Source organism: Callithrix jacchus, chromosome 11 (assembly GCF_049354715.1).
Source record: "Callithrix jacchus isolate 240 chromosome 11, calJac240_pri, whole genome shotgun sequence".
NCBI lineage: Eukaryota > Metazoa > Chordata > Mammalia > Primates > Cebidae > Callithrix > Callithrix jacchus.
In genome coordinates, this window is record NC_133512.1 from 100,266,453 (window position 1) to 100,289,108 (window position 22,656).

The 22,656-nt window shown below is 37.7% G+C and overlaps 1 protein-coding gene across 1 annotated transcript in view; it reads right to left on the reverse strand.

The window, feature by feature from the left end:
- The window catches only part of CNTNAP2 (contactin associated protein 2), a 2,303,447-nt gene that overhangs the window by 944,407 nt on the left and 1,336,384 nt on the right, over window positions 1-22,656 (reverse strand). Inside the window, exon 12 of the mRNA XM_078343568.1 lies at window positions 1,739-1,845. Within this exon, the coding sequence (XP_078199694.1) occupies window positions 1,739-1,845 (107 nt within the window). The remainder of the gene's footprint in view (window positions 1-1,738; window positions 1,846-22,656) is intronic.

Here is a 22,656-nt window from a genome sequence, read left to right on the forward strand (position 1 = left end):
AACTAGCGCCAAAACTAAACACACTTAAGATATTTCTAATCCTTGGAGTGATTATCCTTAAACAAAACAAACCTCAACTACTCAACCAGTAGCATACATTTTTAAATTTTTCGTATTTTTGCTGTGTATTTTAATGATGGAAGCAGATATATAAAAAAAGCATAACTTGCTTTTCAATTCATTATAAAAGTCATCAGTGAGATAGAAAATTCTTGCAACCACCACAGAGTTCTTGCCCTTTACCATTGGTTAGCATTACTGTATTTCAGGAACAAGATCCCTGTGATTCAATATGGTATTTATAATGCACAATATAAATTATACGAATGGAGTGAAGGTACCCAGTTTCATCAAAGTTATGTAATTTTAGCATCATCGTTTATATAATGAAGGTTGCATGCCGAAAGTTAATATTTTGATGTGATTGGTAAGGCCCAATTTTAGTTATACCTCTTTTCTTTGTTCTTTATTCATTAAAATACTTTCAAACATGTAAACACAGATAATGAATCTACTGTGTCTATTTTGACCTTGTTTACATCTTCCCATTGTTAGTTTTGTCAAGATTTCCTTTGCTTCGTTTTTGAATATCTACCTAAATAAATAAATGTGTGCAACGTTTTAAGTCAACATTTTGCAGTACATTCAAAACATGATTTCTTGCTGCATATTACTACAAATAACACAATGGAAAGGATTAGAGACCTGTATGACATTTTTACTGTGCCCAGGACTCTACTCTGAGATAGTTTTCTTGTCACTATTTCCTAAAAGTAAGATGAAGAGCGTTTTATTCATATAATCAGAGGGTTTAGATATTAGAGTTTCAGTGTTTGGGCATACTGAGGGAAGGTTGAATTCTCTCTTTTTTTCTCACTCTTCCTTCCCTACACACCACACACACACACACACACACACACACACACAGGCACAGACAGATGTACACACTACCCAACAGCTGATTCTCTTCTCTTAATTATGATTTATGCCAAATCTGTTTTCAAAAGTGCTTTGTTTTCAAAAGTGTTTCACAAATAGCGATGCATTATTGGAAAATTAATATTACATTTATAGAGTTAGCATTAAATTAAGAATGTTAAGTAAAAAAATTAATTTTTATTTAACCTTTTGGAATAAAGCTATTATAAAAAAGCAAGGCACATTTATGTTTTACTAATCATTTTTGCATGTTACTTTTTATTTTTGCCATTTAAATGTATTTTTGCGTTCTTACATTTTATGTCTATTAACTTTTAGATATTCAATTTCAGACTCATTTCTTTTATCTAAATAAAGGTAGCCAAATAGTTGAGCTAAAGCATGAGGCAGTCATCATCCAGAAACTAAATGTTCCAATTACACTCTGTATCCCTCTCTGATTAATTGATAAATGAGGGTCCATCAGAGACATCACACTATCACAATTTCCCAAACAATCCACTCAAACAGGCATAGGTTAGACACAGAGAGGCGAATCCAAGTTTGGCCTTCCAATCTCAACTACATGTTTATGGAACAGTGAAAATGTTGGACCTTCTTTTTGAGTCAATTGGCACCAGAGAAAATATTTTAACAAGTAGAATACTATTTTTTTGGAGAAATGACAATGGAATCTTGGTTTTCCAGATTTGAGTGATGTATTACATGGATTATTCAGGTTGCTGAGCTTTAAAGCACAGCTGAAAACTTGAGATTCTCATGCAATTACAAGATTAAAGTGAGATAAATTGGCACTCACAGTTGTGGCAGGTGGCCCCACTGTATCCTGTCTCATCACAAGTGCATTTGAAGCTGTCCCATGTTTGCGAACACTTTCCACCATGCTCACAGTGATTGGGCACACATCTGTCAGAGAAAGAGACAAACAGAAATAAACTAACAACAAATGAGATTTATGAGTGGCCAAATTCCAAGCTGTCTGGGCAATATATCACTTCAATGCCAGGTTGCCTTACCAAGGTAATTAATCCTTGTTAGTTTAAGCAGATTAATATGATTCATGATAGGAGGTGCCAGGCACAACAAAGATGATGTATCACAGGCCTGCTGCTTCCCATTTCTGAGTAAACAGTAGACACTAACAAACAACTGAGGGATTTATTTGAATATCACAGATTCATTTTATTTTTCTTTTACCCCAAAACGAAGACAATAGCTAAGTTTCCTCCTGATGAAAGATAGAAGATAAGCTGTCTTATTTCTTATTTTATTCTGTTCTTTGTTAAGTCAAAGACTGACTTAAAGAGGGGCATCACCACATTTTTCATAGCAATTTGAGGTTTTGAAATAAGGCCAGGACAGCAGCAATGAAAATAAACTAAACGAGAAAGAAAGGATTTCTAAGTCTTCCGAACACCTCTCCCTATTTCCCACTGGATAATAAAAGCAGCCTGCTTAAAGAAGCAGCAAGCATGACACAGGGGGAAAAACACAGGTTTTGTGTTCAAATTTATATCTTTTCATTGAGATAACTAATAGTGACTTCTTAATCTCTTTGAACCTTAGTTTTCACCTTTGAAAAATAGGACAATGATCTCTATCTTACAAGTAATTTTAGGTTTGGAGATAATGTTCCTGAAGTATTCATAGTTAATTAACAGGCAGGAAATAGTGGGCCTACAAATGGAAGCTGCAGGTGTCTGAAAACAGCCTCCAGGGCACAGCTGGACTGTCCCTCAGAAATTGTGGGGTTGAAATCTGTCCTCAAACACCTCTGTTTCGATGGCACAAACCCTTTCCTTTCTCCTGGTTCCATCCCTCATCTCACATCAGTTCTTCTCTTCATTTACCCCACGACATGCTTTTTTAAAATAATCCTGGTCAAGATGCTCACAGATAACAAAGGTATTCATTGTGATGTACCAGTATTCACAAAAGACATCCAGACTTTAGTAGGGAATTGTCAAAAATAGGAAAAATCTTCCAGATTCAAATAGCAGAATCTATAATCATGGGTCACAGGAAAGGACAGATAAAAAGCCACCCTGCAAGCACCCCCTTTATCATAATTCCCTAGTAGTTCCTTGCTATAAAATCTGATGGAGCTGCCTTCAGCAATAGCAATCTCCAACTCCTGTTCCCAATTTAACATTAGCCATGCCTAAAACCATCTGTAGCAGGGGTTGGCTCAGTTTGGCATGGAGCTGCCGGCTCTCAGTAGTTGTGCTGTTCTTCCACAAATTTTTTACTAACCTTTACTCCTGCAACAAACACTGATTGAGCCCTTACTTTAGGCACAGCACTATGGAAAACAGATGACTAACACTGTATTTACAGCCTTGCAGAAGAGCTTATAGTTTACATAGAAGTAAATGTCGTATGTATGAAAACTGCAGTACAAGGAAGAAGTGAAAAACAGCATAACGCAGCGACAAATAAAGTACTATGGGATTTCACACGGGGAATCACATGAACATTTTGGGCACAGAAGTTTTTGGGTTGAGACTCAATAAATGGACAGGACTGCAAGAGAAGAAAACGAGAGGAAGAAAACATTATTGGGGAAAGATACAATATAAACAAAAGCATCTTGTTGAATGATCCTGAGGAATGGAAAATTCACCCAAAGTTTAATAGACACTTACTTTTTATAAAATTTGGGCTCTGTGTTATCAAGGCTACAAAGATGCTTCATCTCCATTGATTTTACAGTTTGGGTGGAGGTGGGGTGGGGATCTGATTCATGAAAAATGCAAACCCAGAAGAATCTGATAGGTCTTAAAAGAGATATGAAATGCTACAGAAACTTGGATAGTAGAGGAGTTACAGGTGGATAATAAATAAAGTACTTCATAAAGTTCAGAACACTTTGCCTGGGCCTGAAGAGCTGTTTGTTTATTATTAAAATGTTGAATATCATGCCTAGCAGAACAGGTGATAAGGAGGTGGAAGAGTGAAAGCAGTAGGTGGTCCGACCTTTCCTATAGCCACTATGTTGTATGGGCACTGAGGCATCCAGCCACACATGGCAGAAGGTGTTTACATCCAGAGCAGGTGGTTCTCTGTATCGTAGAAGGAAGCAATGAGCTAGACACTTCCAAATGACACAAAACTAAAACATCCTTGATACTTAGTTTTGGAATTCAGTATGTATATAATGTTGTATGGTATATTTACTTTCTAAATTATTGTGGGTTAATATTAGCTCAGCCTAATATTGAAAGTAATTGACACTAGCTCATTATATCAATTAATTCAGAAGTAGTGCAGAAGTGTAGTGAGTAGCAAAAGAAAGCCAGGCTGGAATCTAAATGTGGTGTAAATAATGGGCAAAGTAGAAAATCACCTCCATGATAGAAAAGATTACTGTGTTCTTACACATATGCAAAAAGCCTATAGCATCAAGTGAGATTAAATGAATATAAGTCGTCCCTCCGTATCTGTGGGGAGATTGTTCTACACCAATCCGTGCATTTTCAAGTCCCTGTTACAAAATGGTACAGTATTTGCATATAATCTATGCACAGCCTCCCATATAATTTAAATCATCTCTAGATTACTTAGATTTATCATTGTATTCCTTTTTTTTTATTGTTTCTTTTCTATCTGCCATTCGTTGGATTCACAGATGGATTCACAAATATAGAGGTCCAACTATACTTCCAAAATTCAGTATTAAGGATTTCTTTAAAAGTATTTTTTTGTATTTAGATGGAATTTTAATATTTCTCTTGTTTTTTATAATTCTTATTTTTATTATTTATTTCTAAGATAAAGTCTTGCTCTGTCACCCAGGCAGTGGTGCCATCTTGGCTCACTGCAACGTCTGCTTCTGGGTTCAAGTGATTCTCCTGCCTCAGCTTCCTGAGTAGCTGGGTTTACCGGCATGCACCATGACATCTGGCTAATTTTGGTATTTTTAGTAGAGACAGAATTTCACCATGTTGGTCAGACTGGTGTCAAACTCCTGACCTCAAGTGATCCACCCGCTGCCCCAGCCTCCCAGAGTGCTGGGATAACAGGCATGAGCTACCATCCCCAGCCAGTTCTCATTTTTAAAACTGACATTCTCCCTATGATGATTATGGACATTGTAATTCTTAATGGTGGAAAATGCTTTATTTCCAAACCAACTTGATTCAAATATAATTGCAAACCCTATAACCATACATATTTTTTAAAAAGATAGGGCCAGTTACCAAGCAAAATAAAATATTAATTAACCTAGCAGTGCCTTTCCTATTATTTCCTAGAACCAGTAACCTACGTCCAATACACTCTTATTACATTGCTTAGTAATGGTTTGTTGAGCACCTGTCTCTTCTGAACTGAGATTCCTACAATTAGGGGTTTTTATCTTACAATCTTTTATGTAACTAGGTGCACACTCAGTAACCGCCTATTGACACATTGACTGAAAGAATGGATGAATTCAATGCTAGAAAGTTACACCACAAAGAAATTGAAGTAATTTTAGAACAAATATCTCTTTTACTGTGAGAAATATACATTATTTATTTCTATGATTTTATTCTCAAATCCAGACTCTTGCTCTAACAAACTAATTTTTTTAGTAGGCCACAGGGAATGTGTAATTTGTTTCATGGCATGTCCTAGCTTGAAAGTTTGATTCACATCAAAAATGAATCAAGATGACTCAACTGCTTCTACTTGAGAATGACTTGACTGGGATCAGGGTGATACAGGGGAGAAGTTCACAGGTGGCAATGTGTTGTGATCAAAGGACTCCGGAAGAAGTGATACATCAAATTAACTCAGGGTCCAGATGGCCCCACCTTCTCCATCAGAATCATACTTTTAGTTACAGCCTTTCAAAATGATTTAGAGTCAAAATGCATTTTATTCAAATAACATAAGACAATACATAAGACAATGAAAGCTGTATTTTGGAAGGTCAAGTGGGTTGCAATTACTTAATGTGAAATAAATCCACATAGACAGAGTGGCTGCTTAGATGGATGTCACAGTTCACTCCAGGGCTACGGATGACAGTTGCACTTTTATTTTACCCATAGCATCCCTTTTATTTCTGAACTTGATTTTAACTGCAAAGCATTGGGAAATTTGAGATTCACAAATAGAAGAAACTGCAAATGGTATGAGATTTGTTTATTTGTAGTAGCTTACTTTGTAGTGTATGTGCATTACTTAAGCAGGGATAGTGGAAGAATTTTATTTCAAATCTAAAAAATGTTAGCTCGACAGCATAACTGAATGCACTGGTAATCATCAAGGCACTTTGAAGGTGTTTTTCATCTACAGTGTTTAAAAGTTAAAATAGACATTTTAAAATAAAATTAAATCTTTGTGTTACCTTTGAAACCACATTTGGTTTTAGAAAACTTGACATGAAAACCAGTCATAGCACCATGACTCCAGAAATCACGTGGAAATGTGTTCTCGTGGAACCGTACAGCCATGAACAGTGCAGTGTTTCAGAATAGCTTGCTGTTCTGTATAAACCGGATTCTTGGGACTCAAAAGCAATGTTTCTCAGAGCTTTGTGTGCATAGGAATCTCTTGAAAATCTTAAGATTCTGATTCTTGAGGTCAGGATTGGGGTCTGGGATTCTGAAATCCTAAAAGGTCCTGGGTGATGCTCATGAGGTCGGTCAGAGGACCAGGCTTTGAATAACAAGACTCTAAAGCCTAAACACTGGGGTCTATTGGGGGGAAAAGGGGAGGGCCAGTGGGAGGGGGAGGTAGGGAGGGATAGCCTGGGGAGAAATGCCAAATGTGGGTGAAGGGGAGAAAGGAAGCAAAACACACTGTCATGTGTGTACCTATGCAACTGTCTTGCATGTCCTGCTCATGTACCTCAAAACCTAAAATGCAATAAAAAATTAAAAAAAAAAAGACTCTAAAGCATCGTACTTCTCTGCAGCTTGGGGGCACAAAGCAGAACACAAACGCTGAGTAGGAGGAAAAACAGCCCAGGAAGCGGGGACAAGGAGAGGAGACAGCAAGGCATGCAGCCAGGGCAAACACAATGTCATTTCTCCTAAGACTACTTTTCCATAGGTCCTTCTACCATTTTTAATCTGATGCACGCAGAGTGACATATAATCTTTGTAATGTCATTTAGTAAGTTAAATCATTTCTGAACCTGATTATAGACTTAATGTAGTTCATAGAAGTGATCACTGACTATAAAGTCAGTTTTGTTTCATTGTAAAATCGAGTTCAGCATTCTCAATTTCAGAGTTAGCTAAGGCTTTTCCCTGCTTAGACTGCACACAAATAACAGTGCTAGGATATTTAATTTGCTTTTAGACTAATACCAGTTTGACACCTGGACATTAACTATGCCCTGTTCTAAACTTTAGAAAAGACCGCTTCTAGGTTACGGATAGCTTATTTTTGTATTGATTGGACCATTATTTTAAATGATTGATAAGTTATTATTCTAGTATAAGTTTCCTCCTTAATTTTTGATTTTTTTCCCTTCAGTACAGCATGAAATTTTATTTTTGCTTATTAAGACAAGAAATACATTTAGAGTGCTTGGTTTTTTTGAATACTATTATTCATACTGTTGACTCTAAGCAATGTTTCCATAATCACGGTATTTCCTTTCACATTACTTTCTACATTTATCTTAACAATATTTGAGTACTTTTATTTCTATACTAATTAGATATTGATTTCAGTTGAAATGATATTCTCTATGGAGTGTCTTCTATTTATTTTATTCAAACATAAATTATATAGAAAAGTACTCACAATTCCAGTAACTAATTTAATATTTTATTACTACATCACATTATAGTGGTAAAACTTGAAATGCTAATGTGATATTGATGGAGCACCTTCAACCAGCATTTATTTATAGAAATACTTCACTGTCCCTCCTACATTATGCCCAAACTTTTCATTAAAAAAATAATCAAGCATATTTGGTCCACATCTATTGCTCATTAATTTCACTGTTATGATATAAGCAACTTCATTTGGGTTTTCTGCCTTTTAAATATTTTTTTAATTATAGTAAACTAGAGTTCACTTTATCTCATTCTGTTAATTTACTTAGAGTTATACTTTTACAATCTATTCCTCATTGTTTTGTAAATAAAATATCTTTTGAAAGATCGCCGGCTCACAGAAGAAGAACCTGAAAAACCACCTGTTTATTCTTCTGTCTCAAGGTTGAACTGTCTTAAACCTAAATAAATAATACTACGATCTTTTAAATCAGTCAGTCGCCCACTCCACATAAGAGTGGAGTTTCTCTAAAACGAACTCTAGAGAAACAAAGAATGAAGAAAGTTTCATTCTCAAGAATTTGCATTGATTCATGCAAATATAATTAGCAAGTCAGTTCTCTCTATATGCCAGGTATTAGAAATACTGGCACAGAATTAGGATCATAGGCCACTGTTTTATGCATGCACAGAAGTTCTATGGAGTAACAAATCTTTGAAGGAAAGTTTATATTTGGGTAGCCTGGAAGGAGGTGGAATCGCCTTCTACATGGAGGAAGGCAAGGGCTTGCACTAGTTTAGTTAAGCACAAGATGTGAAGTAGTTATGAAGTAATAAATCGTCGAGGTTGGCTAGAGAAGAAAGTTTGCACTCAGGAATGAGGATCGCGGTAGACAGGTGTGGATGCCCATGCCACAGCCCTTTCCCCTGTCTTCCCGTCATCACCCTGCTCTTGCTCAGGTATCCAGCTTCCTTCACATGGCCTGTGCCTTTTGGAAGGGGAGACTATTTCAGTCTCCGAGGAACAAAAAGAAAAGAGCCAAGCTTCTTAACAAAGTCATTAAGCTGTTGCTCATTGTTCTGCAAAATTTACAATCCTCTTTTATAGCAATAGAATTTACATCCTGACATAGAACCACCACCAGTTACAGACAATATTTTTCAGGCTTTCTTTAAGTTACATGGCCCTGTGACTGAGCTCAAGGCAATGGAAGGGCCATGGGCAACGTCTGGATGAAGACCCTAAAAGGGAAGGATGTGTGCTATTTCTCCTTTTTTCTTCCTTCCCAACCTCCTTCCAGAAATGAACCTGTGATGTGAGAACTAAAGAAGCCATCTTAGAACAAAAGAGGGAATAAAGGGAAAATATCTAAGTAGTCTGAACTTTGGATAGCATATCAGCCCTGGGCCACCTACCCAAAGGTTTTCATGAGAGAAATAGAATTCTGTATGTTTTAAGCCATTGTTATTGTTATTTTGGGTCTTTATTGTAACAACAAATAGGTCAGGCACAGTGGCTCACACTTATAATCTCAGCACTTTGGGAGGCCGAGACAGGTGGATCACCTGAGGTCAAGAGTTCAAGACCAGCCTGACCAACATGGTGAAACCCCATTTCTACTAAAAATAGAAAAAATTAGCTGGGTGTGGCACATGGTGGCAGATGCCTGTAATCCCAGCTACTTGGGAGGCTGAGGCAGGAGAATCACTTGAACCTTGGAGGCAGAGGTTGCAGTGAGCTGATATTGTGCCATTGCACACCCGCTTGGGCAACAGAGTGACTCCCTCTCAAAAATAAATAAATAAAATTTAAAAAGAAAAATTAAAGAAACAACAAATATAACTTAATCAAAACAGGACTGCAATTTCTCTATTTTGATGTTGACATGCATCTTGCCTTCTTACTATGACATGATACATTTGTTGGCTGCTATTGTTTAAGTCATTTATGTATTGCCTTATATTACATGGAACTGAAAACAGCTGAACTGATGGATGTTAACTGTATGAACATCAGTTGGGTTAGATTGTAAAATGTATTAATTATTATATTAGAGATTTTCTTGGAGAATGTAGCTTTGTTCATCCAACATTTATTTACTGAGTACCTACTGTGTAAACTCTGCCATTTGATTAACGTTTCTTATCAAGAAGTTAAATAGCAGGAAACAATATTTCTGGGATATTGTGTGATGATGTGCAGTCCATTCACTGTTCAAGAGATTTTTGAACTTTATCCAGAGACAAAATAAAGCCAGCCAACAGAGAGATGCATCAGGGAGATACGGTCTCTTCACCCCTAATAGGATGTTGTTTTTTTTTCTTAAAGTTTCTCAAATGATTTTTTTAAATTGTACTTTAAATTCTGGGGTACACGTGCAGAATGTGCAGGTCTGTTACATAGGTATACATGTGCCATTGTGGTTTGCTGCATCCATCCCCTGTCATCTGCATTAGGTATTTCTCCTAAAGTTATCACTCCCCAATCTCCCATCCCCTGCTACCTCTCCCTAAGCCTCCCCATAGCCCTGCAGTCCCCAGTGTGTGACGTTCCTCTCCCTGTGTCCATGTGTTCTTATTGTTCAACACCTACTTATTAGTGTGAACATGCAGTGTTTGGATTTCTGTTCCTGTGTCAGTTTGTTGAGAATGGTGGTTTCCAGCTTCATCCATGTCCCTTCAAAGGACATGAACTCATCCTTTTTGTGGCTGAATAGTATTCCATGGTGTATATGTGCCATATTTTCTTTATCTAGTCTATCATTGATGGGCATTTGGGTTGGTTCCAGGTCTCTGTTATTGTAAACAGTGTCACAATAAACATACGTGTGCATGTGTCTTTATAACAGAATGATTTATAATCTTTGGCTATATACCCTGTAATAGGATTGCTGAGTCAAATGGAATTTCTATTTCTAGATCTTTGAGGCATAACCACACTGTCTTCAACAATGGTTGAACTAATTTACACTCCCACCAACAATGTAAGAGCATTCCTATTTCTCCACATCTTCTCCAGCATCTGTTGTCTCCAGATTTTTTAATGATCACCATTCTAACTGGCATGAGATGACATCTCAATGTAGTTTTGATATGCATTTCTCTAATGACCAGTGATGATGAGCTTTATTTTTACGTTTCTTGGCTGCATAAATGTCTTCTTTTAAAAAGTGTCTTTTCATATTCTTTGCCCACTTTTTGATGTTTTTTTTTTAATTGTAAATTTGTTTCAGTTCTTTGTAGATTCTAGATGTTAGCCCTTTGTTAGATGGGTAGATTTCAAAACCTTTTTCCCATTCTGTTGGTTTCTGGTTCACGGTAGTGATAGTTTCTTTTGCTATGCAGAAACTCTTAAGTTTAATTAGATCTCATTTGTCTATTTTGGCTTTTGTTGCCATTGCTTTTGGTTTTTGCCAGCTTTGGCATTTAGAACATTTTTTACTAGATGTGGAAAGCACTGAAAGTTTTCAAAAATGAAGATACTTGATAAAACTATATTTTAAAATGTTAACTTAGTAATAAGGTGCAGGATATACAGCAAAGGGAAAACCTAAAGGCAAAATAAACTCAGCATCTATTTTAACGCTCCAAGTAGAAGATCTTAAAAATGTGGAGTAGAATGAGACCACAAGAAGCCCAAAAGGATTAAAGGGGTTACATTATTAATTTATTACTTCGAGGTAAATTAATTAAAATGCCTCAGATATTCTGTGTGTAGAAACCAGTGGTAATCAGTGACATTTTCAGTTTGAGGTAATAACTTTCCTTATTTAACAAGGACGTTTCAAACCTGATAGGTTTTGATAGAAACTCTTAGAAAAACAAATTTTAAATGTAAACTCATAATTTGTTTTTTCTCAACATGAGATAAATTTAGAATAATTGTAAACTATACTTCTCCCAAAAAATTATTTATTCTTATTTCCATCTCATCTCTTCTACTGGAGGAAAAAAGATGATGATAACAAAAAGAAGATACAATATTTTGTCCCAAAGTCAATTCTCTGAAATGCACAGGAACATGTAACATGATACTTGTTTTAGGTATCAAGTTTGATTTACCAGCTTCATGTCCATAAGTGTCTTTTATTTCACCACAACCTGCTGTATCTTTTTTTTTTTTTTATGACCGAGTCTTGTTCTGTCACCCAGGCCGGAGAGCAGTGGGGTAATCTCAGCTTACTGCAAACTCTGCTTTTCACGTTCAAGAGATTATCCTGCCTCAGCCTCCTGAGTAGCTGCGATTATAGGTGCCCACCACCACACCCAGCTAATTATTATATTTTTAATAGAAAATGGGGTTTCACCATATTGGCCAGGCTGGTCTCAAACTCTTGACTTCAAGTGATCCACCCTCCTGGGCCTCCCAAAATGCTGGGACTACAGGGGTGAGCCACTGTACCCGGCCAACCTACTGTATATTTGATTATAAATTGCAGGAGCAGACTAGGAAAAGTTTATGGGTAGGCATGAACTAAGAGAGAGAGAGTACATAGTGAAATTCAGGTAGAAGGAAGAAAGATGAGAAAGAGAGAGGAAGTGAGACAGACATCCAAAGCACTTAGATGCTGGGACGATATGACCACAAACACTACTAATGGGAAACTTAAAAACGTCATAATAAATTCGAAAATTGATACAAAAAAAATAATGCAGAGGCTGGGAACATTCTGAAATTAAAGCTTAATAGGTAAGATTATCTATAGTAGATAATAAAATATTTAATAGGCCTACTGTAAAGATAAACTAATATTGGTGTACTAAAGTATAGACAGATCAGTAGCATAGAATGAAAAATCCAGAAATAAATACCAAGACTTATACACGTTATGTTAGCAGTGGCATGTTAAATCAGTGGAGAAAATGGTTTACTTAGTAAATGATGTAAGAATACCAGCTACTCATGTGAGGAAAAGAAGCCTGAGATGCCCTACTTCATTCACCAAAATAAATTCCAGCTAGATGAAAGATTTAAACATGGCAATAAAAAATAATAACGTATGGTGGAATACTTTTCATAAACAATATAGAGGGTCTTTTTAATGAAGATGCAAATCCAGGAACCGTTAATAAATTTGACTACATAATTTTTTTAAACATCTTGAATGGCCAAACATAGCCAAATCCAAAGACAAATTGGTGAGCATTTTTTTTAATCTGGCAGACAAAAAGCCATTTTCTTTATCCTATAAAGAATACTCAGGAAATATTAGGAAACAATTTAATTGAAATATGAGCAAAGGGTATGAACAGGGCAGTTGACAGAAAGAAGACCCCATCACTTTTAAACATATAGAAAATGTTCAACATCATTCTTAATCAAAGCAGCACAAATTAAATTTCAATGAGATTCATTGAACATCTCTCTGATATTTAATGGGAAAAGCCTTCTTCACTTTTGATCAGAGTGCACACTGGAGAACAATTTGATAAAGTCTATTAACTTCAAATGTGCATATATTGAGACCTAGCCATTTCATGTCTAAGAATTTATCTTGTAGATACACTAGTGTACTTTCTCCAAATCATCTTTAAGAATGTTTGTTGCATCACTATTTGTGTCAGCCAAAAAATCTAGGGGAAAATATTCATTGGTTAGAAACTTAGTAATAAATTAAGGGAGTCTGTACAATCGAGCCCCTGACAGCCATTAAAAGGACAAGGCAGATCTATGTGTACTGATAAGGCACGATCTCTAAAATATATTGTCAGGGGAAGAAAGCAAGAGGTATAGAACTCTGTTTATAATATGCATCCATTTGTTTTAAATGACGATTGTTCTAGCTGTTGTGTGAATAGCGAATTGATTGTGGAGATGCATGAAGGTCAGAAATCTCCATTTTCCCCTCCAAGAATCACTCTTCATCTTTCCCCTCCCTGCTCTCAGCTCCATGAGACAGAGTACACTGAGAGATCCTAAACCTTCTGACTTCTCATTGATTGAGGTTAGCCAATCAGGAGACTGCACTGAGGAGAAGCTTTAGGCCAGGGTATGCATTTTCCTGGTTCTCTCTTGTGAGGTTGCCTCAGCTGGCCTTGAGCAGAAACTCAGTCACTTCTCTTGTCTGCCCCGCTACACTATGTTATAATAATTTGTTTTTATTTTCAGTATTTTTAATTGTCATAAGAATGTCAGTCTCTTTAGAAAATTATAAGCTGGGTGCAGCGGATCATGCCTGTAATCACAGCACTTTGGAAGGCAGAGGCGGGTGTATCAACTGAGGTCAGGAGTTCAAGACCAGCCTGGCCAAAATGGTGAAATCTTGTCTCTACTAAAAATACAAAAAAATTAGCTAGGCATGGTGGTGGGCACCTGTAATCCCAGCTATTCAGGAGGCTGAGGCAGGAGAATTCCTTGAACCTGGGAGGTAGAGATTGAGGTGAGCTGAAATAGCACCATTGCACTCCAGCTTGGGCAACAGGAGCAAAACTCTATCAAAAAAAAAAAAAATGGTACTTTTAAGTTCTTGAATGCATCTGAGCTCTCTAATCTCTCCATCTGCTCATCTCCTTGGGCCTGGGGTGGTGTGAGCTCCACAGCTACCACCCGTAGCTTCCTGCATTGTCTGTGTAGGTCCCTTTATCCCTTGTAATTCAACCATTTGTTTAAAAAAAAAAAAAAGCTTTTTAAAAGTATCCAAATTTAAGTGGGTCAGTTCTGACACCATAAAAATGTAGAATCCGTATTTATATCATCACCTATATTCGTATCTCTCTACATAGGAATAAATATTCTTATCTTATCTGTCAATAGAATATTTCTAAAAGGAATACATGTGGATGCCATTACAGTGGTTTCTTTGGAGAGGACCTGAGGTGCAGGAAAAGCTTATATTTGACCGCATTCCCTCACATATTATTAAAAATAAACCATAGGTACTTATTATTTTTTCAATTAAAACAAATTACTTAAATTTAAAAAAATAAGGAAGGCAACTGGACCCTGGGCACAATCACACAACCAGAGCAGGGGAAACTTTCCAGGTGCTGCCGCTATTTGAAAGCAGCGGCTCCGTGGGCAGGTGCTCTGTGTCCTATCTCCTCCGGCTTTGTCAACCCATTCAACTGATACTTTCCCAGAAAGAACAACTTTTCTTCTGCATTATTTCTCTCAATATATGGTCATTCATGTTATCTAAAACAAGTAACAAAACTCTCCCTTTAGGCCTCAAAACCCTCTCCAGCTCCTAACTTTGCTAATCCCTTTCATGGACAAACTCCTTCAAAGATTCATTGAAGGAAGCTCTTAACCCTTCACTCAACTCCAATCTGAAATCCACTCTCATCTGTCCACAACAGCTCCTTTTCTCCAAGGCATTCTCAGTCTATGAATGTATTTGAACTCACATGATTGGCCTGAGTTGATTCCTGCTCTTTCCTGGCTCGTCCTTAACTGCCTCATCTCTGAGTGTTGGGATCCTAGGGCTCAGCCCTTGGCTTTCTCTAAGAAGGCTCTAAACTTCTGTCTCTAGGTGAGACTTTCTTTGAGAGTCTCAAACTTGGACAATCTACCTGCTTCTTGATATAACCACTTAGTAGTATCAGAGGCATCGCATGGTGAACTGGATCAAACACATCTTTGGATGTTACTCTCTAATTTTGTTACTCTCCTGCTCACCCTCATCACAGTTCACGGCACCATAAAACCAGCAATCATTTTTTACATTCCTTTCACCTTTACCTCAAACATTAACAAAGCTTTGTAAATGAAAGTTTGGAAATTTGCTCCCATCTGTCCACTTTTCTGTCTCTGCCACTCCAGTTCAACACACAAACCCCATCCACCCCATTTTGTAGCTTGTTGACTTGATTGCTCCTTCACAACCCTGCCTTGCTTTAATTTATTATCAATAAAATGCCAGATTGATCTTTCACATCATGTCCTGCTACTTTAAAAATCTTTGATGAGCTGAGTACAGTGGCTCACGCCTATAATCCCAGCACTTTGGGAGGTGGAGGCCAGTGGATCACTTGAGGTCAGGAATTCAAGACCAGCCTGGCCAGTGTTGTGAAACATCTCTACTAAAAATACAAAAATTAGCTGGGTGTGGTGAGGCATACCTGTAATCCCAGCTACATGGGAGGCTTAGGCAGGTGAATCGAATCAAGCTGGGAGGCAAAGGTTGCAGTGAGCTGCATTCCAGTGTGGGCAACAGAGTGAGAGTCAGTCTCAAAAAAAAAAAAAAAAAAAAAAAATCTTCAATGAATTCTCCTTTTGTTTAGGAAGAAATGAGCTCCTGAATGTTTCTGCATGATCTGCTACCTGCTTCTCCACTGCCATCTCATGCTTCTCTTCCACAGCATAACCCACGGAGAAGCAAAAGGAGGGCAGGTGTCAACTGAACACTGAGCAGAAGAGTGAGACTGCCTTTGCACACACACTTTCTTTTTGAAAGATTGCATTCTTTCCCCCAATCTTTACGAAAAGATCTGTATTTTTAGTTCTTTCCTTAAATGCAATTTTCCAAACCTTTCTCCTCTGTCTTCCTAATCTGAGGTAGTCACCGCCTTCACCTGCATTATCATTTGCTGTTCTCTTTTATTTATCAATGTTTCTAGTTCTGTAACTCTCAGGTTCTTTGTCAGTCTTATTCATTGACCCGTAATTTCCATGAGGGTAGGGACTGTCTGTGTCCTTAGCACTCTTTATCCCGTGCCTAGAATACTGTGTGGCATTGAGTAGGCTCTCAAGAAGTAATGGTTGAAGGAGTTTTGAGTAAGTGAATATCAATTAGTTTGAATAGTTGGAAATGGCTTTCAGAACCACATTTTATTTTTTTGATATTTTGCCATATTTGCTTTACATGAACTATTTCAAAGAAACCCATAGACACGACAACACTTAAACACGTGTCTCCTAAGAACATGATTCTATATGATCTCAATACCATTGTCCCACTTTCAATACTTCCCTAGTTTAACATCAAGTCCTTATTTCAGATTTTTCCACGTTGTTTCTTTTTAAAATAGCTATCCTCGTCTCCAAAATAGGATTCAACTAAGATACTCACTTACTGGAAACACTAGGCCTGCTGTCTTGTTGAGCCTTTCTTTGCAGTGTCATCAACTTCTAATATCCCTTTGGACTTCCTGTAAACTGAAAGTTAGGTTTGAAGTTTTTGAAAGTTTCGGGTGAAATGTTTTGTGCAAGAGTGCAAGGTGATGCTATGGTCTCCAGATTGCACCACCCGGTTATGGCTTTTCCAGCCTGTTAAGTGTGGACACTTGGTTAGGTCATCTGATAGGTGACTAGGCTTCATCTCCACTTCACCACACTTAGTAAAACTCACCAAAGAATTCCACATTGTTAAGTCTAATAAGCAGCATCTGACCTTGAAGCACTCTTCAGTTGCCTTACAAAATACTACAGTTTCTTGATGTTTCTCAGTCTGTCTTTTACTGCTGGCCCAATCTTCGTTTCCCTGAATTTTGATACAACATAGGTGTGCCCTGGAGCTCGGCCTTGGGCTGCTTGCCTCCTCTCTTAGTACTCATCTTGGTGATCTCATCATAAGATCATCAGATTATATTAACCTCTCTGTGTGACACCTTCAGTTAGGTATCTACTACACTCCTCAAAATTCATGTCTAAGACTCATTTTTGCCTCTGAAATGTTTCCTTCCACTCATCCTCAATCACTTAAATGGCCACTCCATTCTTCTCATTTTTCAGGCAGAAGTGGTCTTGGGCTTCTCACATTCTTCATCTAATCTTAGTTCCATTAAAATATTATCACCTCTACTGCTAATACCTAATCCAAGACACTACCATAGCTTGTTTGCATTATTCCGGTGATTTCCCAACTGTTCTTTGTTTTGCCTCATTTCAATCTCCTCTCACCCATCCCAGTCTACTCTCCAAGCAAGCAGACCGATCCTTTAGAAGTCTAAGTCTTGTTTAGATGGCTTCCTACCTAAGTGAAAGACACCTTACAATGGTCTATGGAGCCCAAATTACCTACACTCCATCCTACCTCATTCAATTCCAGTTGAATTCCTCCTGCTTTCTCTGCCCTGTCCACACTGGCCAGCCTTGCTGTTCTTCCAGCCTAGCTAGCTGTAGGAGCTTTGTTATGGCTAGATTTTACCTAGAATGCTCTTCTCCCGCAAAACTTCATGGATAATTTTTTCACCACTTTTGACTTTTTGCAGAAATGCCATCTTAATGAGGCCTGCTCTGACCACTCTGTTTGAAATCGCAGCCTGACTGGCATCCTAGTGCTCTGCCCTGCTGTTTCATTGTTTTACTTCCTCTGCTAAAATGCAATGAAGGCAGGGATTTTTGTTCACTAGCATACAGTGCCTGGCACATGGCACATGCTTGATATTTTTTGAATGACTTTCACCCCACTTCAATTCATGATTTTCAGATCAGTATTTCATTAAATGAAAGCTGTAGTAAAGCAGAATACTTCCCTTGTAAGATATTTTGGTAGAAGTTTTCCTGACTTACAGAGCGGACACAGAATTGAACTGGCATATCGTAGTCTGGCTTGAGGGTTTTGTGCTACATTAATGATTACCACAAAGGAGCTTCATGTTTTAATTTTATAGTTTTTCTGTATATTCACTGTGAAAATAGAGCAGTTTTCCGCTGGGCATGGTGGCTCATGCCTGTAATCCCAGCACTTTGGGAGGCTGAGGTGGGTGGATTGCTTGAGCCCAGGAGTTCAAGACCAGCCTGGAGAACATGACAAAACCCCATCTCTACTAAAAATCTAAAAATCAGCCTGGCATTGTGGTTCATTCCTGTGGTCCCAGCTACTTGGGGAGGCTGAGGCATGCAAATGGCTTGAGCCCAGGAGGGAGAGATTGCTGTAAGCCCAGTTGTCATTGCACGCCAGCCTGGGCAAGAGAGTGAGGTTGTCTCAAAAAAAAAAGGAAAAAGTAAAAGAAAAAGAAAATGGGATTTTTCACCCTGCTATTTTCTTACATACTCCTTAAGTAGTGAGGAAAGCCAAAGGGTTGCAGAACCATTTTTATAACATATTTGTAAACAGAAACAAAATGTCTCGGGCTGCTGACTTTCAAGTGAGTTTTAGATGATCTGTTTTCTCTCAATTCTATCATAGAATTTGAGTCTACTATATGATCGCATGTCTAAAATATAATCATGCAGTAAGTCAAATTGTCTGACTAGAGGCTTTGTATAATCTCGTCTACCAGAATGCTATTTCATTTATAGACAAAGAAAACACATATCTAACGTTAACTTCTGTTATCTGCAACATTAGTGAAGGCTTTTTAAACAGATACAACTCTTAGAAGAACAAGACCAAACCCAGAGGAACCCAATAGTTAAACAAAGATATATTTTCATGAGTTAATCAATATACAAGGAAGAGCAAAAGAACAGCTCTACAAGAATGTAAGCATCATTAATTCATAAGTACTCTACCTTTTTTTTTTTTTTTTTGAGACAGGGTCTTTCTCAGGCTGGAGTTCAGTGGTTCCATTATAGCTCACTGCAGTCTTAAATTCCAGTGGTCAAACAATCCTGCCTCAGCCTCTTATATAACTAAAACTACAGGCACATGCCATTGTGCCACTACACCTAATTATTTTTAAATTTTTTTTTGTTGTTGAGATGGGGTCTCTCTATGTTGCCCAGGCTGTTCTTCAACTCTTGGCCTCAAGTTATCCTCCCGCCTTGGCCTCCGATAGTTCTGGGATTACAGATGTGAGTTCTGTTGCTCAGGCTGGAGGGCAGTGCTGTGATCATAGCTTACTGTAATCTCAAACTGCTGGGCTCAAGCAATCCTCCCTCTTCAGCCTCCTGAGAAGTTAGAACTACAGGCATGCACCACCATGCCTGGTTGATGTTTTAAATTTTTTTGTAGGGATGCATTCTTACTATGTTGCCCAGGTTGGTGTCAAACTTCTGGCCTAAAGCAATTCTCCCACTTTGGCCTCCCAGAGTGTAGGGTAACAGGTATAGCCACAATGCCCAGCCACAGTTGTTCTTTATTAAAGAAATTAGTAGCATGGGTAATTTTTATTGGATAATATAATATTGTGTTAGTCATTTATTTATTTGCATTTAGTGGGTACAAGTGCAAATGTTTCACATCCATTTATGATACAGTGGTGAAGTCTGGGCTCACCACTTAAAATTATTTTAAAGTTTATTCTTCTGAATGCACACAAGTAGTTATAGTTACTTAAATATAGAACTGTTCTAAGTTTAACAAAATAGGAGAGTTTACAAATGTAATTATATTATTTGAAGTGGAATGTCTCTTTTAATTGCTTTACCATTTTTTACAACCCTGAAATCAAACTGAAACATCCCCTTGGATAAGCATCATTGCATCTGATCTCCCAAATATTCACCAACAAAGAACAGTTGAAATGTCTTATTTTCAGGGTGTTTCTGCTTAAAAAGTATCAAACATGCTGCAACCAATATTCTGAAAAATAAGGAGAAACAAATGGCTTCTAAAAGCCTACATAAGATACGTTAATTTAAATAAAAGATATTCTCCCAAGGCAGAAATGTGTGATTAGTACATTTTTATTTTTTTTTAATTATTATTATTTTTGAGACAGTTTCACTCTTGTCACCCAGGCTGGAGTGCAATGGTGTGGTCTCGGCTCACTGCACCCTCCGCCTCCTCGTCCAAGTGATTCTCCTGCTTCAGCCTCCCGAGTAGCTGGGATTACAGGCACCCACCACCACACCCAGCTAATTTTTGTATTTTTAGTAGGGTCAGGGTTTCACCATGTTGGCCAGGCTGGTCTCCAACTCCTGACTTCAAGTGATCTGCCTGCCTAGGCCTCCCAAAGTGATGAGATTACAGGAATGAGCCACTGTGTAAACTTTTATTTTGTAGGATGCTAAGATGTTGATCAGAAAACAACACCCCACATGAAGGCCTAGTGGCAGTCTCAGAAGCAAAAGTTTTTCTTCATGCTTTTCCTGCCCTCCTATGTCTCAGTCCAATTCTCCCCCAAGGTTAGTCTTAAAAACTAGAATCCCTCTTCCCCAAAGTAGGTCATAGAAACCAGAACCCCTTTTCCCCAAATCCAGCAATAAAACCTAAAAACATCACTCTAATTTTCCCTCTACCTTTCTGTATAAAATCTGGTCAAAAAAATTATCAATATACAATTGATATATTGTATATTATTTTACTGTAGGTCATAACACCTCCATTCCAGAGAGGGTCCTTCCATACCCTGAGGGAATGAATGCTGTAGAGAGAAGCCAAGAAGATCTTAGGCCTTGCTGGGTTTCCCTACTCTATTAGCATTAGATCATACCCTTTTCCTTCAATCATGTTTCTAGATGTCTGTCCACACTTGGTTGAAGCTAAACATTAAAAATGGACAATTTCCTCTGTACCTTTGGGCCTCCATTCTTCAGACTTTCACGTATATACATTAAATACATTTGTATGCTTTTACTCCAATCTGCTTTTTGCAAGATGATTTTTCAGTGAGCTTCTAGAGGGCCCTCGGCTCCCACAGTAGATATAAATATGGCAACGTTTACATTGAGGTACACACACACTAGATACACTTAACTTCTTTAAAACGTCCATTACGGCCGGGCACAGTCGCTCACGCCTGTAATCCCAGCACTTTGGGAGGCCGAGGCGGGTGGATCACGAGGACAAGAGATCGAGACCATCCTGGTCAACATGGTGAAACCCCGTCCCTACTAAAGATACAAAAAATTAGCTGGGCATGGTGGCGCTTGCCTGTAATCCCAGCTACTCAGGAGGCTGAGGCAGGAGAATTGCCTGAACCCAGGAGGCGGAGGTTGCGGTGAGCTGAGATCACGCCATTGCATTCCAGCCTGGGTAACAATAGCGAAACTCCGTCTCAAAAAAAAAAAAAAAAAAAAAACATCCATTACATGTTGACTTGTATTCAGGAGATACAATAAGGTTTGCCCCAACTCTCAAGAAGGAAAGGTAAAAATAGTAACCAGGGAAGAACCGCACCAAGGAAGGGATTCTATTAGCATATGATTTGCTGAATTAAGTCTCCCATGACTTTGGAACACTGGGTGACTAGGACTGTCTCAAAGACACAAACACACATAAAGGTCCAAGATTTTAAAAACTGAAATTGACCCCACCAAGCCAGAGGATCTAAAAACTTTTTAAATGATACAGCAAAAAGAATTAGTGTCTGCTCAAATATTGGTGATGTATTTGTTGCTTTAGGTTTAAATTGAGCAATCTGCCATGTAGACATATATAAAAAATGGTTCTATGTCAGTAGCCAAGATATGAAGTCAAGTCTCCCTACAAGAACCCAGTTTATTTGCATAAAATCTTCAGCAAAGATTACTGATATCACTGCAATTTCCAAGAGCTGTAGATGATAAGAAATCTCAAATGAAATACACATTTTTTCCTTTTTAAACAAAATTTTAGTTTCAAGTTCTTCAAGTGAAGAGTGTTACATGGGTATATTGTGTCATGCTGAAGTTTGAGTTCTATTAAACCCATCGCCCAAATGAGAACATGTGATACTTGATTTTCTGTTTATGAATGAGAACATGTGATACTTGATTTTCTGTTTCTTTGTTAATTCACAACGGATAATAGCTTCCAGCTGCATGCATGTTGCTGCAAAGGACATGATTTCACTCTTTTTATGACTGCATAATTTTTCCTGATGCATATGTAACACATCAAATGAAATACATATCAGGAAAGAATCCTTATAACTGAGCCTCTTGGCCATGAAGATTGTTTACACAGTCTTAGATATATAACGTTATATTCACTCCTACGAATAGGATTCAAGATCTTTTTAATTTTTGTTTCAGACCCTAAGGTAATAGCCTGTTAAAAATCACATGATATAAAATTACCACAATGTATAAGTGTATGTTTTTCTGTTGTTTTAAATTTTTAAATTGTAAATTCCACATCTGTTCACTTCTAGATTAAAAAAAAATTCAAACCACTGAAATGGAGTGGTAAAGTTCAGGGCTAAAAAATTATAGAACTCCTTATGTAATACCTTTATTTTACAG